The sequence below is a fragment of the Lolium rigidum genome, chromosome 6, assembly GCF_022539505.1.
Source record: "Lolium rigidum isolate FL_2022 chromosome 6, APGP_CSIRO_Lrig_0.1, whole genome shotgun sequence".
NCBI classification, from domain to species: Eukaryota; Viridiplantae; Streptophyta; class Magnoliopsida; order Poales; family Poaceae; genus Lolium; species Lolium rigidum.
In genome coordinates, this window is record NC_061513.1 from 210,065,389 (window position 1) to 210,085,101 (window position 19,713).

General features: G+C 44.6%; 1 protein-coding gene across 1 annotated transcript; it reads right to left on the minus strand.

Moving 5' to 3' along the window:
- Nucleotides 1–13,812: 13,812 nt before the first annotated feature.
- On the minus strand, nt 13,813–16,826 carry LOC124660398 (tubulin beta-4 chain-like). Its single transcript, XM_047198207.1, has 3 exons — nt 16,418–16,826; nt 15,370–15,639; nt 13,813–14,691 (listed from the first exon to the last, which is right to left on the minus strand). Exons 1-3 carry the CDS (start codon nt 16,809–16,811, stop codon nt 14,015–14,017), a joined length of 1,341 nt encoding a protein of 446 aa, XP_047054163.1. The 5' UTR covers nt 16,812–16,826; the 3' UTR covers nt 13,813–14,014.
- Nucleotides 16,827–19,713: the final 2,887 nt, after the last annotated feature.

Genomic DNA, 19,713 nt, shown 5'->3' on the forward strand with positions numbered 1-19,713 from the left:
TATTGAAAGGTACTCACCCCTTTGCATGTGTTAGTTTTGTTCCTAACATGTGTTTGTATATGTTGTGCTTGCTACTTGCTTTTCTTCAGAAATCAAGTCTATGTATGTTGGGTTGCACACCATATATTTGTGTTTGTGTTGGAGCCTCTTTGCATCTTGTTGTATCTTATATGGCTCTTATGATCGATTAATGGACTATCCCATTTTGGGGGAGTGATATGTCTTTGGGAATTGCACAATCCTAACAATGTGTGTACATGAGGAATATCACTCAGAATTGATATTGCAAGATTATCTAGTCTCTATGTGGTATGTCATCCTCATGATAAATTCAAATTCTAACGTCCATTAATTATCTCTAGTTGGATCTTATTTGCCTCCTGTGAAAATAAATTCCATATCACATTATGGGGGAGTAATAAGCTTTGTGCATATTACAAGTCTAGAAAATGTGAACATTTGAGGTTGTGTCGCATAGAATTGATATTGTAAATTATCTCTCCTATGTGGCATGTTTGCTTTTACAAGTTCCAATTTGTTTAAATGACTTCATTGCCAATATCTTTGTGGATCTAGCTTATTTGTGAAAGTTTTTCTTGGCATGGTTTTTCACAATGTGTCCCTCAATACACTTTTGGGAAACCATGTGCTTCAAGTTATGCTATTAATTGCTTTGCATGTTGGTATGACTGCTATTAATTGCTTTGCATGTAGGTATGACTAATTGAAGCTTTCAAGAAACTCTCTTTGCATGATGGTTAACTCTTATCTTTTACCATATGATTTATTTGTTGTAAATATGATCTTATGTATACTTACAAACTACCACCGGGAAATATTTCCTAATACCTCTTATCCTAAGACAATTGGTAATCTATTATGAGGTAGATATTCATTGATCATATTTACATTGGCTCTTGTGTTTAATTGCCTTATTTATTGCCATGAATTTGTTGTGCTTTGAATCTCATGTGTCTTCCTTGCATCTTATGGATCTAATTTGTCTCTTTGAACTTTTTTAGCATTTCTAGTAGTTATAGGTAGCGCAATGATCCTAGTTTTGTGCATTTTGTATCCATATGAAAAATCCTAGATAATGCACTAATCTTGGGGGAGCTCTCCTATATTTGTTAGAATGCTTAACATCTCTTGATCATTATCAAGAATTTGGTTTTGGGAGACACACCTTTTCTTTTTGGTACTTTGTGCCATCATAAAAAGTGTTGAGGGTTTGGTTTATTTGTTGGAACCTTGCTCTCTTGGCAGTTGGTTATCTCATTCCTTTGTTTTTGGGTTTAATTAGCTTCTTATAATGAGATAAGTCTTTAGAGTCAATATTGTGTTAATTTGATTCTTTGATATAATTTGGACAACCATTGTTTGTTGATTTTATTGGTGTGTTTGTCCAAATTGTATCTTCCTTTGATTCTTGAAAGTATTGTGCATGCATATTTAATATATATATATATATATATATATATATATATATATATATATATCTTAGAGCATGTGTTACTTTATTTGATCCAATATATATGGTAAAATCCATCAAACCCTATTTGGCTAAGATATGCATGAAATTAAATTTCATATCTATATGCACATAGTTTTGTGGAGTTTGTTTTATATGTTGTAGTATGTCTAACTACTTCAGACCCAGTTAGTTTGGAAACCATATTGTACTTACCTTTGTGTTAGGTACAATGAAGATGCATTGGATGCTTGTCTCGCACCTAGGAAGAAGTGGGGACACTCAATGGTAATTTGAGGCAAGCTAGGATGATCAAATAACTCATATCTACTACATCCACACCAATGCTATCTCGGTAACAAGTATATTCTGATGCATATTTTTCTAGCATCCAACCGTGTGGTTGCATCTTGGCATGAATCTATTGATTTGCAAATATTATGCGTCTTGCAAACATTTTAATGAAACCTATTTATTGTAAATGTGAGAAAATTGAGATGGGCACATATGTTGGGAAGTATATAAAATCATGCTCATGATTCATCCATCCCGACTACGCTTATCTAGCAATTTTATTGCATATCAATTCCTCAAGCCTCTCACATGTGCAATATGGATGAAAGTGCAAATTGAGTTATTTCTTTTGGTATCCTCGTTTGTGATACTTGTTGCCTTTCTCAAAGCATCCCAACTATCTTATATCCCTTGTTGATATTTGTGATGTATTTTATGTGTTTGTGGTTGAAGTTCATGAATTTATAATAAGATAAAATTGAGCCTTTGACCATGCTATTAAGCAAAAATTCTTATTGGTATATTGCATGACATAGTCTTGGATATCATGTTATATTTCTTGTGTATTTATTTTGTGTGTACATGTTTCTTTGTGGATAAACATCTTCGTGATTTTGTCCACTTAGAGAAACTTATACACATAAGAGATGATACATCTCCATTTGATATCTTATTTATTTGTTGTGTGTTGATTGGTCATGCTAAGCAATATAATTCATTGAAGACTATGATGATGCTATTTTCTCATCCTTGTAATAGTCTTGTAATATGCTTTGTCATGCCTCTTGGTTGAGCCTTTTATTATGGTGCCTCCTACTTGTTGCTCAACCATTTGTTTGTTGCAAGTGTTAAGGTTAATTTTATATCTATGATCTATCGCAAATGTTTGTGTTTTAAATGGTAATGGGGGAGTGAGGATTCCATGTTATGAATATTGTATTCAAATGCAACATTCTAATTTATGCATGCATCTTGGGGAGCTTCCTAATTTTATTTAAAGTACATTTTTGCGTTGATCATAAGAGTTTATTTCACTTGGCATTTTTGCTTTTAATAATATTATGGGAGTGATGATTCCATGTGTTTGCACCCATATTACAATATAAGTTGTCTATTTTGTGCACAAACCTTGGGGAGCTTCCTCATATTATTTAGAGCAATCTCCTTGATCTTATTGTAATATCTATATTTCTTTTGGTATTTTCTTCGTGGTTCATTTGGTTGCTTGCTTCATTTGTTGAAGCTTCTTGAATTTGTTATCTTTTTACAATCTTTGATCCCCGCTATAGTGTGATTCCTTCCGAATATTCCTCATTGGATACGTGCATTTGATTCCACTCAAATTATGAGAAATGCACACGATATGGAGGAACTCTCACTGTATTAGCCTTCTAATTTTTTTACCCATTTCGGCAATTGGTGCCAATGGGAGAGAAGTTTGGAGGGCTTAAGGGCATTTGAATTTGGTTATATCTATTCTTTGTTCTTAAGCATGTGCTTTTCTTGAATTGCATCTTGTTGCTTTGCATAGTGGAATATTTAGAGAAAACTCCAATAGAATTTGAATGCCAATGTATGCAATGAAATTCAAGTTTATTCACACGTGCATATATTATGGGGGAGTTTGCTCTATGTATTCAACTTTTTTGTTACTTAAATTCCTTATATAAACCCTCTCAAATAGATTGTCATCAATTATGGAGGAGATTGAAAGTACATGGAGCCCCCATGTGTGGTTTTGGTAATTAATGACAATCCCTATGGACTAATGTTTGCATTGGGTTATATTTGTAGGGGTTATCCATAGGAAATGCTTGAACCATATGTTGTCTTCAAGGTTGCAATAAGAAGAAATTGATGAAGAATATCAAGTGTCAAGTATGTCTTGAAGATGAAGTGAGCCCTCAAATTTAAATTAAAGACATCAACATGATGAAGAATGAAGAAATGAAGTGCAAGTTCAAGATGAGCCAACTCGAATAGATCATATGCTTGAAGCTTGCCATCCATATGGTGATCATGGATATGTGAAGATGCGCCGAAGAAGAAGCTCTCCCATGGTGGATTATGGGAGAGCAATCCACAAGACTTCATCAAGCAAGCACAATCAAGAAAGGCGTTCCATCTTGTTGCGGTCAAGATCGTCATCAGGGAGCTCAAGACGAACGTGCAAGGTTAAGGTTTTCTCTTGATAGGGTTTCATTCTTACCGATCTCATGATGTAGTTGGAGACCGGTTTATAGTTTAGTTGTTGTACTATCAAGAGGGATCTAGAGTGAGTAACTCGATCGTATCCTTCGGAGAGATCAAACCTTTGCATCCTTGCATCATCTGTCTTGGTTGTTATTTGGATCTTATCCATGTGATGTTTTATAGCTTGTGCTTATTCTCATGACAAGCTCTAGTTCATCTAGAATGGTTTTTGCACGGGAAATTTGTTGCATTTCAAGGTTGGAGGTTTTACCGGTATATTTTTTTAGATAGGTCAAACCTTTCATCATTTATTTCTATTCTCCTTTGATGTGCTATGATCTTTTCGTGCATGATCTTGTAGAGCTTGTTACTAGCTTCGAAACGAGCCCAAGATCATCAAAATCGAAGTCTGGATGCTCAAGTTATGGTCTTTCTTGTTTTGTTGTTGCTGCAAGTTTTCTCCGGGCCGGAAATTCCGGCCCCAAAAACAAAATTTCCGGGCAAATTTCCCGCCCCCTTACTGCGAGCAGTTCCCTTAAGTCCTTCGCAATTTTTTGAATCCCGGGGGTGGAAATTCCGGCCTGGGAGGTCCCAAACGGTCATATTCCATTGGGAGGGGGTATATAAGACCCCCTTCTTCCTCCTTGGGCTGGTTGCTTTTTCCACTCTCTCTATACTCCATTGTTGACCTTGAGAAGCTTCCTCTCCCTCTAATCCCTCCAAGTTTCTTGCACCTATTTGAGGGAAAAGAGAGAGGAGATCTAGATCTACATCTTGACCAATCAAATCTCTCTCTTTGTGAGGGGAATCCACTAGATCTAGATCTTTGAGAAATTTGGTGTTCCTCCTCTTATTTGTTCTTCCTCTCTTATAACCCCAATAGTGTTGTAGCTTTGCTGGAATTTGAGAGAGAAGGATTTGAGCATCTTAGTGGTGTTCTTGCCATTGCATTTGGTGCATCGGTTTGAGTTCTCCACGGTGATTCATGGAAATGAAAGCAAGAAAGTTGTTACTCTTGGGTTCTTAGAACCCTAGACGGATTTTAGGCCTTTGTGATGATTTCTTGGGAGCCTCCAATTAAGTTATGGATGCGTGCCCCAAGCTTTGTGTAAGGCCCAGTTTCCGCGTCGAAGGAAATCCCTTAGTGGAACCGGCCTAGGCCTTTGTGGCGAGGGTCACCAGAGAATAAGGTGAGGCGCCTTCGTGGCGCTCGGTGTGTGGTGTGATTACCACATCTTCGGGTGAGGCCTTTGTGGCGTTGGTGTGCATTGATCAGTCACACCTCAAGGTGAGGCGTCTTGTGCCGTTCGGGAGCACTAATTCACCGCACCTCTCCGACGGAGATTAGCACTCGAAGAGTGTGAACTTCGGGATAGATCATCGTCTCCCACGTGCCCCGGTTATCTCTATAACCGAGCTCTTTACTTATGCAATTTACTTTGTGATAGCCATCGTGCTTGAAGTTATATATTTTGCTATCACATAGTTGCTTGTATTGCTTAGCATAAGTTGTTGATGCACATAGGTGAATCAAAGTATATATGCTTTGGGCTTGACAAAGTAAACACTAGTTTTATTCCGTATTTGTTAAGCCCATCTCGTAAAAGTTTTAAACCGCTTATTCACCCCCCCCCCCCTCTAGGCGACATACGTGTCCTTTCATTCTTCCTTCGACCTTTTTTCAGTTCCCAAAAGTTACATCAAGGTGATACAAGTAAGAGATTTTACACCTGATCTTCACACAACAAGATACAGAAAACCCATCAAATAAAAAAGATAAGGTTTCGAAGAACCACTTATCCTTGGTTTCCCGTTCCACTGCATACACATGTCGCCATAAAGAGATCCTTGTGCTCTGTTCACCATCGATGGGACCAAGTACGGAGCTAGTGCATACACGAATAAATAAAGGTTTGTGCTTCCGTAGACCCCAAATTTTAAAACAGTGTAAACCCCCAGAGGGGTATCGTAGTCATAATAAATATACATATGTTTGATTGTCTGCATTTCATGAGTGGGGTAGAGGGCATGGTAGTTATTTTACCTGATTTAGGGCTTTGGGGAAAGTATGGTGAAACTGGATAGGTGTTTAGTTACGAGAAAACAATGGGTGTTTGGTTACGAGAAAATGAGGGTGTTTGGTTATGTGCAATATGAGTTATGTTGTTACCTCTTCTTGAAATTGTGAGTTTACCAAGCACTTGTGCTCACTATACCATATAACTATACATACATACTAACCATCAAAATTTCATTATCACAAAATAAGATTAGTAGTTCATGAGTTTAACTTATTTAGCGGTTACCACATTGTTCACCAATACCAGAAGTTCACCAAACATCTAGTTCGATTGCATTACTTAACAAACTTACATACACCATATATGGTAAGGCAGGAGCATTAGGGTGTGGTGGGAACTTTATCAACACCTCAGAGCAAGATCAATCAAACATGACCAGTTGAGGGACATTTTGCTCCAGCAACTTGAAGACTACGAAGTATCCTATCTTCAGCTCATGAGCCATGGAAATCCTTGATCCTAGTTAACCAGCTACAACTAGAGGCGGTCTTCAGCTTGATATTCCTAGGAACCAGGCCACCTAGCAAGCCTACGAAGCCATCAGGGATGTGAATCTCCCCTTTGGCGGCTGTTGGGATTGTCATAGGCGTGGCAATTGCCATCGTTTCATTCGGCGAAACCTATTCGCCGCTCATAGCGGGCGCTATCTGGAGCTCTGCTCAGAGTGGGGTAGGTCCAGGCCGGCCGATTAGCAAGGGTAGAGGCTTTCCTTCATTTCTTCTTCTTCAGTTTTCTCTTTTCTTTCGGTCTTTTCTTTGGTTCTACTTGTTTTTTCCTCCATTTTCTGGTTTTGCCAATCGGTTTTTTACGAACTTTTACGAATTTGATTTTGTTGCAAATTTGAACTTCTTTTTGATTGTTTCAAGTTCAACTTTTTTAAAGATTTAAACTTTTTCAAATTTGAACAATTTGTAAGTTTGAACATATTTTTGTTTTGACAATTTTAAATCTGTACTTTTTTTGAGTTTGAACTATTTTTAGTTTGATATTTTAATAAAGTTGAAAAAAGGTATCCGAATTTTTTTCAATTTGGAACCTTTTCATTTTTTAACATTTTTTAAATTTGAAAATTTTCTAAATTTAAAATTTGTTCGGTTTTGAAAATTGTTCGTTTTGAAAATCTTTCAATTTTGAATTTAGTTCGGTTTTGAATTTGTTCAGATTTCAAATTTTGTAGAGAGTTCGGAAAATCGAAACCGTGCAACTCACTCTGGACGCTGCCACATACGAAAGAGAATGAGAGAACAACGATAGAGTAAATGGGCCTGGCGTAGAGCGAAGCGACGCTGGCTCCCGCTAAGCGGTGAATAGGCCATCTCGTTTAAAATTTTGTACCTGTTGTAGCCAATGTTAGCAGTGGCGGAGCTTAGTGCATGTCAGGGGGGCCACCGCCCCCCCCCCCCATGATTTGCACATGCACTGAAGATTTTTTTTTTTGGAGAGCCTATATTATGGAATTTTGTGTATTTTGCCTCCCCTTGAACTCATGAATTTTATTTTGCCCCCCAGCAACTTCCACCAAGCTCCGTCACTGAATGTTAGGAAAGTTACCTAGTCAAGACTAGGGTTAGGGCGACTCCACCGTGCGATCGAGCGCTCTTGTTTCGTTCGGGCTGACTAACGGATTGTGTGGCACAATTACCTAGCCTTGGCGGACGAGGGGGCTCCGCAGACACAGGTGGTCGGTTTTGGGGGCAGGATGGCGGCGGGATCATCGGTTGTAGAAAAAGGTGGGGCAGATCTGGAGGATCTCCTCCGCAAACTGAAGTTGAGCGAAGTCGAGAAATATGGGGTCTTCCTGGCGAGGAAGGATAGGAGAAAGTTGCCGGAGGTTAAGTGGATGGTCGTCGGTAGGGTGCTGATTGTGAAGGGAATCAACGATGAGTCCTTGAAGCGCATGATGTTGGCGAATAGTAAGATGCAAGCTCAGACGGGATCCATGGAGGAGTGCCGCCGACAACAATGAGTCAAGCTGGAACGGTCGTGGTTTGGGTGGCGCTGCGACCGTCAAGGAACTTCGCGACTTCGTGAGGAAATATGCCCCTACCGTGATGTGTGTACAAGAGACTCAAATACATAGGGCGCAGGTGGAAGGTCTTAAACGTACTTTAGGTTAAGCAGTTCGGGCAGGAAGGGCGGAATTGATATCTTCTGGAATGATGATATAAAGGTCGCAATTTTACCGTATTCCCAGTACCACATTGATGCTATCATCACAGAGAAAGACAAGGATCCGTGGAGGCTCACTTGTGTGTAAGGGGAAGCACAAACTCACCTGCGTTTTAGAACGTGGGATATATATGCTTAATTTATCAAGTCGTCGTATCCGCACCATGGATGTGCATCGGTAATTTTAATGAGGTCTTACACCAATCAGAACATGAAGGGGTGCAGGAGCGTAGCCATGCACAAATCGCCGCATTCCTAGAGGTGGTTGATGTACGCGGCCTTCGTGATCTTGGTTATGAAGGACACAATTGGACGTACGAGAAGCGAGTAGTTGGAGGCTCGTTTTGTCGAGTGCGTTTGGATCGAGCACTGTCCACTGGTGAGTGGTGCTCGAGATTCCCTCTTGCCACAGTACAACATCTGATCGCGGTGGCATCGGATCATGGTCCGATATTACTACGATGGAATCCTCTTGTGGAGCGGACCAGAGGGAGGCGAGGCCAAGGGTTGTTTAGATATGAAACAATGTGGGAGTCACACAATGATTTCTCTTCTATGATGTCACATATGTGGAAAGATGAAGGAGATGCGGGCACTGTAGCAGAACTCCAGCAGAAGCTCACTTCAGTTTCGGGTCATTTAAAAGGATGGGGTTGTGAGACGTGTGGTAACAAATTGCGAGCTGCACCAGCTACAGGGAGAATTGGAGACGCTACAGGCTGATGCAATGAGGACTGGGCCAACGCATGCGGAAACAAAGATTGCTGACCGCATTGTGGCGTTAAACTATAGGGAAGAAATAATGTGGCATCAAAGGTCCAGTGGCTTAAAGCGGGCGATAAAAATACAAAGTTTTTCCATCTAAGAGCCATCCAGTGAAAGAAGAAAACTAAGGGTGTGTTCGGTTGTTGGATGGAGTGGAATGGAATGGAATGGTTCCGTTCCATTCCATCCCATCCCATTCCATTCCATCCCATTTAGCTGTTCGGTTGATTTCAGAAGCTGTGGAATGGAAGAGAATCTAATTAGTCTAAACATTTAATTAATTAGACCCTAATTTAATTTAAATACTTAATTAACTTAATTATTCCCCAAAATCAGAAGGACACAGTGGAGGAGTTCCTGGACGCGCCGTCCTCGCTGCCCATCGACCTGGAGGCCAAGAACGGCGACGCGCCCGGCGACCTCCGCGCCCCCGCCCGCGCCCGGCGACCTCGGCGTCGCGCCCACGCGCCCGGCGACCTCGGCGTCGCGCCCACGCGCCCGGCGACCTCCGCGTCGCGCCCCCGCGCCGCCAGCCCCCGCTACTCTGGTCGCATCCGCGCCGCCGCGCCTCGGGCCGTGGCTGGGGAGGAGGGCGGCGAGCTCGCACGGCCGGAGCAGGACGACGCCCGCCCCTGCCCCGCCGCCGCATGGCCGCCGCCGCCCCTGCCCCGCCGCCGCCTGGCCGCCGAAGGAGGAGAGGGCCGTCTTGGCCGCCGAAGGAGGAGAGGGCCGTCCTGGTCGCCACGGCCCCGCGTTGCTCCGCCACCGCGTGCCTGGCCCGGCCTGCTGGCCGCCGTCGCCGCCTGCCCCGCAGTGAGGGAGACACGGGAGAGAGAGGTTAGCACAGGGGAGAGAAATGAATTAGCACGCACATCGAGACATTCCACCTCGTCCGGCCGATTTGCCCGGACGGGTTCGTTCCGCATCTGGGCGGAATATTCCCTTTCGAGGAACGGTTCCATTCCACCCTATCCCTGAACCGAACGCGAGAATGGCTCCGAGGAATGGAATGGTTCCATTCCATTCCACCTAATTCTACAACCGAACAGACCCTAAGATCTCTCGGCCGCGTAAGACAGATGGTACGATTGACGAGGAGGAATCAGAACTAGCGGAGATGACGACAAGTTTTTATAAATATTTTTATAAGTCGGAAGGCACTGATAATATGTGAGCAGTATGAATGATGGCCTTCTTAAATCCTTTGAGGAGAAGGAGGTAAAAGAGACCCATTTTCAGATGTTTCCGACAAAGGCCCCGGGGCTATACGGATTTCCAACACATTTCTTTCAGCGTCACCGGGACTTGTGCGGAAAGGAGGTGACCTCAGCGGTCTTGAGAATTTTGAGAGGGGATGAGGATTTGAACGTAATAAACAACACTTTTATTGTTTTGATACCCAAGGTGGCGAGCCCAGAGGAGTTAGGGCAGTTTCGATCTATAAATTTGTGTAATGTGCTTTTACAAGATTGCATAAAAATGGTAGCAAACAGACTTAAGGTACAGTCAGCTTTCGTTTCAGGCGTTTGATCACTGATACCATTACCTCAGCCTTTGAGTGTCTGCATTTCATGAAGCGCAAGCGAGCAGAAGCTGAGGTGTTGGACGCTTAAGCTGGATATGAAAAAAGCTTATGATCGAGTGGAGTGGGACTACTTACGAGCTATGCTTCGGTTAGGCTCCGACAGGTTATGGGTCGAGATGGTGATGAGGCTAGTTATGACCGTCTCGTTCTCAGTTTTATTTAACGGAGCCCCTTTGGAAAGTTTTTCACCATCAAGGGGAATTCGTCAGGGTGATCCTATCTCCCTTCATCTCTTTCTGTTGGCAGCACAGGGCCTCTCGTGCCTTCTAAATTCTAGAATACAGTCATCACGCTTAAGTGGAATCATGGTGGCACCATCGACCCGAATGGTTAGTCATTTACTCTTTGCCGATGACAGCCTACTGTTTTTCAGAGCGGATAAGTGAGAGTGCTCAGGGGCTGAATGATGTTTTGCAACTGTACTGTCGAGCATCCGGTCAACAAACAAATATGGACAAGTCGTCCATACATTTTGCAAAAGGGTGCAACGAAGATTTGAGACAACAGATCATGAATATTCTTGATGTCTATAATGTCACTTCGAGTGAGAAATATTTAGGCATGCCCTCCGATGTGGGTACCTCAGTAAACGGCGCATTTAAATATCTCAAGGATCGGGTATGGAAACGAGTCCAGGGCTAGGTGGAGATGTTGCTCTCGGCAGTGGGGAAGGAGGTCCTAATTAAATCGATCGCTCAGGCGATACCCACCTTTTCTATGTCGTGTTTCAGGCTTCCAAGAAGACTTTGTCATCATATAAACGCTCTCCTTCGGAGCTTCTGGTGGGGCAGCAAGGAAGGGAAGCGCCGAACTTGCTGGGTTGCTTGGGAGGAGATGACAAAGCCAAAGCATCTCGGAGGGCTTGGCTTTTGAGATATAGAATTATTTAACCTTGGAGGATTCTTCGAGACCCAAATTCTTTGAGTGCTCGGATATTGAAAGCGGTGTATTTTCCAAATGAAGAATTTGTTCATGCGGAGTTGGGAATTTCTCCATCTAGAATTTGGAGATCGGTCCTAGATGGCCGAGATGTGCTCAAGCAAGGGCTCATCAAGCGAATAGGCAGTGGGGAAGAAACAAATATCTCGCAAACTAATTGGCTACCGAGAGATGGCCTTCTTCGCCCTGTAGCATGTATCTTACGTAACCCACCACAAAAGGTCGGTGAGCTGATAGATCAAGTCAATGTGGTCTAGGACACCCAGAAGATCAGAGCATCGTTTTTGCCAATGGACACAGAAGCCATACTAAATATGCGGCCGAGTACTCGCCGACAGAACGATTTCTGGGTGTAGCACTATGACTGGAAAGGCATTTTCTCGGTACGGTCAGCTTATCGGATGCTCGTTCAAACAAGAGAGAAGAGAACTACATGGATGGAGAATACCACATCGTCCTCAAACCACTAGGAGGAAGATAAGAGTTGGACTTCACTGTGGACAATCAAGGTGACATCCAAGGTGAAAGTTTTCATGTGGAGATTAGCCCGCTAGTCTTTGCCGACAGGGGATGTACTCAAGCACCGTCGCATTGCGGAGGAGAGCTTGTGCGTGGTATGCGGGGCACAAGATTCATGGCGTCACTCGTTGATTAAGTGTCATATGGCTAGGAGTGTTTGGGCCCTAGCGGCAGCGGAGATCGATGATGTGGTGACGAACCAGCAGGAACACATGCGAAAGCATGGTTATCAACGTTATTCCATGCGTTACCGCATGTGGAAACAACCAGGGTTGTGGTGACAATGTGGGTGTTGTGGTATGCCAGGCGGAAGATCATTCACGAGGGGCTCTTTCAGCCTCCTCTTTCGACGCACATGTTCGTGGAGAGATTTCTTGCGGACTTGGAGATTCTGGCGCCTGTGCCTATAGCTGTAACAGCGGAACGGGTGTTAGTCCCAAAGTGGATTCTGCCGCCAGTGGGTTTCGCTAAGGTAAATGTTGACGCAGCCCTATCGAAGAATTCCTCGACTGGAGCAATAGGGGCAGTAGTCCAAGGATCAGACGGACTGTTCCTTGGTGCCTCTTTAGTGGTGATCCAAGGAGTGATGGAACCGGAGATGCTGGAAGCTTTGGCATGCCGAGAAGGAATGGCTCTAGCAACAGAAATTTTGCTACAGAGGGACAGTGGCTTCTGATTGTAGTAATGTCATAAGTCATCCAGGAGATTAGGCACGCGTCACAGAGTTTCAGACGGTGCAGTTCGTTCATGATGGAAGAAAGTCAAATGTTGATGCTCATGTTTTAGCTCGCAGTTGGATTTATCTAGATTCAGGTAGATATGTTTGGTTCATTGATCCACCACATGGTGTTTGTAAGCAGCAGACTATTATTTGAGTAAACGGCTGGTGAAGTCTAAAAAAAAATGCTGTAGCCAATGTTTTTTTTATCGTGCAGCTTGGATCATCGTTGACTTGGCCCACTCCCCGTTCGAGCTAGGGTATGCAAACAAAGCATTGGCCTAATAGCGCCACAGGCCCACAGCCCATGGAAGCTTCTGTAGCCTGGGATAGAGAAAGCTAACTGGACCAACTAGTGATGAATTCTGCACTAATGTAAGATGTTTTAGACAATTTTAAAGTAGACTAGATACAAATTAAAAAAAATGAACCTATATACTAAAAATAGTAGACTAAATAGTAAATAAGAACAAAAGTGAGTGCACCATAAAAGAGCTAAAACATCAGTACATTTCTGCACGGAGGGAATGCATGGATATTAAACCTGGAGTTAGTGTTTTGCTTTTTCCAAAGACATCAGCATCAGGCCTCTTGGCCTCCATTCTCCCAAACGCACCGCCCCTGTATACAAGAACTAACAACAGTGCAGCCTTTTCGAACATGGCCATTTAGCCCATTTTTAAAACTTCACAAATTGGTATTCAAAGTTTTCAAGAATTGAAATATCATTGCATTCTACTAGTGCATACAATTTTCAATACGAAATACTCCCTCCATCTATAAATAGATGTCTAAGATTTTCCTAAATTTAGATGTATTTAGACACTAAATAGCATGCACAATTATAGATACATCCAGATTTAGACAAATCTTAGACATCTACTTATTGACAGAGGTAGTACCTTATATTTAAGACCCAGAAAAGAACAAAAGTAACCAATTGAAAAAACAAAAACTTTGATCTCAAAGTTATAAAAAAAACGACCCCCTGCTTCAAACCGATTTTTGGCACCAACACTACTCTTTGGTCATTTCAAACAAGTAATATGGCACATTTCAAATTTTAAAGAAATCTGCAAGAAGGTGCAAATACTCTTTCCATATATGCGACAGCAATACAGAACAGCAGAAAACATGTCCCGTCTGGTAGCGGTAGTACTACCACGGCGGTACTACATACTCAACATATAGGCATAGGCATAACCAAACACATACGGCAGCTTAAAACGGCAGATTCAGAGGGTAATTATACAGCAGGCAATCCGGCAGCTTCAACCACTTTACTCATCCTGGATCGCCTCCTCCTCATCCTCATACTCACCCTCTTCGTCTGCTGTCGCATCCTGATACTGCTGGTACTCAGAGACCAGGTCGTTCATGTTGCTCTCAGCTTCAGTGAACTCCATCTCGTCCATGCCCTCACCTGTGTACCAATGCAAGAAAGCCTTCCTCCTGAACATAGCCGTGAACTGCTCGCTCACACGGCGGAACATCTCCTGGATGGAGGTCGAGTTGCCAACAAAGGTGGAGGACATGGAGAGGCCACGCGGAGGGATGTCGCAGACGCTTGACTTGACGTTGTGCGGGATCCACTCCACAAAGTATGACGAGTTCTTGTTCTGCACATTGATCATCTGCTCGTCAACCTCCTTGGTGCTCATCTTCCCACGGAACATAGCAGAGGCTGTCAAGTAACGACCGTGGCGCGGGTCAGCAGCGCACATCATGTTCTTCGAGTCCCACATTTGCTGAGTGAGCTCAGGAACGGTGAGGGCACGGTACATCTGGGAGCCACGGGAGGTGAGTGGCGCAAAGCCAACCATGAAGAAGTGAAGCCTTGGGAACGGGATCAAGTTGACTGCAAGCTTCCGGAGATCAGAGTTCAGCTGTCCTGGGAAACGAAGGCAGCATGTGACACCGCTCATTGTCGCACTGATCAAGTGGTTCAGGTCTCCAACTGTTGGGTTCAAAGATAGGCCAAGTCAGTTAAGATGTAAAAATCAACAAAAGATTCTGCAATCAGTATAACTGTGACACGAGCTAATTTTGTATTTCTGAAGTGTGATGCCATCAAGACAACTAGAAGGGCAATAATGTGTGAAACGGGAAATATACTTGTTTAACGTGTATACAAATGGGTGCAATAGACAGCAAGGACAACCAGATAAAAACAAATTAGCATGTGAGGCATAGTACTCATTGTTGCACTGATCAATTGATTCATTCAGAGACAAGTGCAAGTCAGTGAAAGGGGAATATTCAACAAAAGCCAATTTTGTGTTTCTAAAGTGAGATGCCATCAAGCAAACTACAAGGACAATATTTTCTAAAATTAACTGTATGATGTGTACTGTTAGTTGCAATAGACAGAAAAAAGAGAGCAAGGACAACCAGATGAAAACAAATTAGCATGTGCTCCTAGATGTGTAGGACAAACTCAAATGATACTGATACAGCTGAGCTGCATAAGAAACGTTACATCGACGGGTCTACTAAAGCAAGCCAGTGCTGAAATTGAGCTACCAGATGCGATTCTGAATATCTGGGCAAAATTCAATGGAGTATTCTACGGCATGATAAAATAACATAAGTAAGAAAGCAGGTTACAAAATCATCTGAATATGAATGAACTTACAGCTGGGAGTGGTCAGCTTCAGGGTACGGAAGCAGATGTCATAAAGCGCCTCATTGTCAAGAACCATACACTCATCAGCATTCTCAACCAACTGATGGACAGAGAGTGTAGCGTTATATGGCTCAACAACTGTATCTGAGACCTTTGGTGAAGGGAAGACAGAAAATGTGAGCATCATCCTGTCAGGGTACTCCTCCCTGATCTTGGAGATCAAGAGTGTGCCCATTCCAGACCCAGTTCCTCCTCCCAGGGAATGGCAAACTTGGAAACCTGATCACAGAAACAGTAATAAAATTGAGAACCAGATTATAGGTGTCCATAAGTTGTCACAAACACACTAAGGTAATTGAACTAAGCAGCTTCTGGATTGTACAAAAAATTATAACAAAATGGTAATCATCTGCATTAAAGCTAGAAACAGTAAAGCTGATCATTTGCATGCCAACAGAAAAGGATTCTGAGTCCAACAGTGATCAAGAAAACGAACTGATTAATGCCTATGACTGATCTCATTCCCAAGCCCAGACTCGTGACAGATCTTTATATTTGAAAAATATGACCAAGCCAATTACACCATTCAAATTTGCACGATTTCGTAACTACACAGACCAAGACTAAATGTTCCGTGAGTCTTGACAGTTTTAAGGTGCAAATCATTGTGTCCACTAAATCTAGAAGTTACTATGTAATTGAACTTTAAGAGAAATTAACAGTGTTCAAGTATGCACTTCCAGATTACTAGATGCAGAACAGATAAAGACAGTGAAAAGTTCCTTTTTATTAGCGTCTAAGGTGAACAACATAATGAATAATACAGATTAGTTTAATAAGATGGAGATGACATGCTAACCAGAAACCGATGCACCCACCATACTTGCTAACAAAAAGGTACTTCTACAAATAGAAAGACAGCATACATAAAGCTAAATCATCACATGATTCGATCCTCCAAATATTCTAGAAGCAGCAGAGCAGATCTAGCGCATATCATAGGAGCCGCACAAGCGTAGTTCACATAGAACAGTGCAGAGGGGAGAAAGAAATCGACCTTGGAGGCAGTCGCAGTTCTCCGCCTCCTTCCTGACGACATCCATCACGGAGTCGATGAGCTCAGCTCCCTCCGTGTAGTGGCCCTTGGCCCAGTTGTTGCCTGCGCCGGACTGGCCGAAGACGAAGTTGTCGGGGCGGAAGATCTGGCCGTAGGGCCCTGTGCGGACGCTGTCCATGGTGCCCGGCTCGAGGTCCATGAGCACGGCGCGGGGCACGAAGCGGCCGCAGGAGGCCTCATTGTAGTAGACGTTGACGCGCTCGAGCTGGAGGTCGGCGGTGCCGACGTAGCGGCCGGTGGGGTCGATGCCGTGCTCGTCGCAGACCACCTCCCAGAACTTGGAGCCGATCTGGTTCCCGCACTGGCCGCCCTGGATGTGCAGGATCTCCCTCATGGCTGCTTGATCTTCGCGGTCGGTGCCTGTAGGTGGAAAGGGAGCAGCGGGTGAGCTGTTTTTGCAGGAAAATGATGGGTGGGGATAGCTTCGGACTGAAAGTGGAAAACAAGATCTGGGACGAAAAAAATCACTGCAGAATTCTGAATTACTTTCTACTCAAAGATTGAACTGAGAGCGTCTCATAGCTAAAGAGGAATCTGAAAAACACCTAAATTCGTACTAGGATCCAGAAAATAAAACCATATAAACCTTCGATATCCCCTAAATGGATGCCAAAACAAGCAGAAACCTGACGCTAAACCACAATACGGAGATCCCCGCAGATTAATGTTCAACCTAGCCGCACCATCATCAAATCGTGCCACAAACTCACCCAATTATCACGCCTATCTCCAAGTAAACTTGAACAACAAAACGAACCGAAACAAATTCCCAAATCTCCTACCGCCCACCCAAAATCCTCCGCGGCAACACCAATCAAACCAGAAAACCAACAAATAAACAACCAAAATCGGGGGAAACTTATCGCCTCATTACCTCAGTCAGAGAAGAGAGCAGGCCGTCGCGATGAGAGTGGGGGCAGAGCGGAAATGCAAACGAAACGCGAGAAATTACCCTAGAAAGGAAGCGGCCTTTATAGCCAGCCCGGGGGCTAGGGCGTCGCATCGGAGGGCCGAGACGCGTCGCTCCTCCAGCGACAGCACACGGCCACCACGGGCCGTCGGATCGCTCCCATCGGACGGACGCCCGCATCCGCTTCGAAAACGGCCCGTTGGAGGGGGGTTGCATTTTGAACTTTCACGGGTGTCCGTTTGCTGGCCGCCGCGAAATGGCAGCTTTGCCCCTATAAACGCAACAGGACGGAACGGAGGTTGTGGTCTGACCTAAATGCCCTCAGCGAGTTTGTTTACTTCTGCCGGCTGTCAGTTTGTTTGCTTACCTGCAATTAATAACAACCGTCTATTTACATTAATGTAAGAATATATATACAGAAGATCCTCTCGGATACTACCAAAAACACTGTGCAAAGACAGTTGTACTAAAAAAAATTATAGAAAGAAACCCATACAAAAAAATAGAGCAACAAAGTTCTTAGGGTTCTGTTGTGGGTATACTTTATGGGTATATCAACGGCGTGGCCAAGATCCGGCAAGCTCGGGTGGCCCATAGTTGGTGATGAGGCATGTGGCCCATCGGGCGGTCCAGTTGCTGTAGATCCTGAAAGATGAAGTCCAGTCCAGGAACAGGAAGACGGATCTCAACCGACCTACGAAGGAGGCCGGATCCGTGATGGCCCATGAAGTATCCGGATCCAGCACATACTTAGAGGGAGGCGGATCCTTGACGTACACGACAAGACATTGTACCGTAGTTAGGCAACTTGTATTCCGGCTAGGACTCTCCACGTAAACCCTAGATTCGTGCGCCTTTATAAGCCGGATCCCGGGAGCCCTAGAGGCACAACCACAACTCATTGTAACAACGCGAAAGCACCCAGATAATTCCAGACAAGCGACGGTAGGCCATGTCATCGTGCAGGTGTTCCGAAGCTGGGTAAATCGTGTACCACCGTCCCGTGTGCACTCCGCCCTATGGCCCCTACTTCTTCTCCCCCTCGTGAGGATCCCTCCTCCGAGGAACCGTCGATTAGGCAACAACAGTTGGCGCCCACCGTGGGGCCTGCGGCATCTGGAGGCCGGAACCGGGAGGGTTCCGCCATGGGAAGCTTTGACAACACCATCGCTGTGGGGCGCGTCCTTTACGCAGGAAATCTGTCGATCGTCCCTCCGGATGAGTGCTGGATTCCGGCTAAGACTGACCCCGTCAAGCTCTCCATCGTCCCGAGTTGGCGGCATACACATCTTCATCGGGAAACCGTCGATTCCGACGGAAACCCATCGGTAAGTAGCGCCGACGCGACCGCCGCCGAGCGGGACGCGGTCGCGAAGATCCGATTCGAGACGCAGGAACTTCCTAGGGAAGATTCCGCCTTAGATCTGGAAAAATCAAAGCCCACCCAATCCGCCCCGAGCGAGGAAATAAAGGTGGAAGACCAATGCGGATCTGCACGGGTCTCCCGGGTGTTAGAAAAGCAAAGGTGTCACTTCGTGCACTTCTTGGCCCATACCGCCGGAACCGCCCCTCAAGAAGCCGGAGCCGGTCCCGCGCGAGTCGTGGTACCGGAAAACAACGTTGCTCCGGAGCGAGCGAGGAGGTCTGTCGGAGAAAGCGGAACTCCGGTTGAAGAGTCGATTCTGGGTAACCTAAGCCCAATTTCCGGAGATGCCCCCTCCATGGATACTGAAGAGTTCGACCGCAAGGTGAAGGAATACGGATACAGTGATCAGCCCGAAGTTGAATCCGCCCAGCCTAAACAGGTCCTTGCAACCTTGGCGGCGCTGGATCAACGCGAATCAGAGGATGACAACACCTATTCCGATCCGCAGCCGTCCCGTGCAGGGTCTCCGCTATCGCGGGAGCGTCCGCTCAAGGAAGTGCTATCCCCTGAAGAGCTGGTTGAACAAGCAGGCATGGAGGCAATCGCACACTCGGCTATTCTCAACAAACCCATAACCCCTGACGATGCCGCAAATCCGGAGGCTCTAGAAGCAACAAGACAGGAGATGCTGGCAACGGCCCGAAGTTCGCCGAAGCTGCAGCGGCAATGCTCGGATGAGAGGAAAGAGGCCGCGCACTTCGTGGAAAATTTCCACCAGCGAGAGCTTGAGGTTGACGAACAACTGGTAAAAGTCAAGGAACTCCAGCAACACTGGAAGGACAAGGTCATCGAGCTTCAGCGGGAGGCCGATAAAATCAGGCGGGACGCTATACCTCCCCGCAAGATCACCTTCGCGACCCCCACTGAGAAACAGCCACTCGCAACTCCAAAGGATAACAT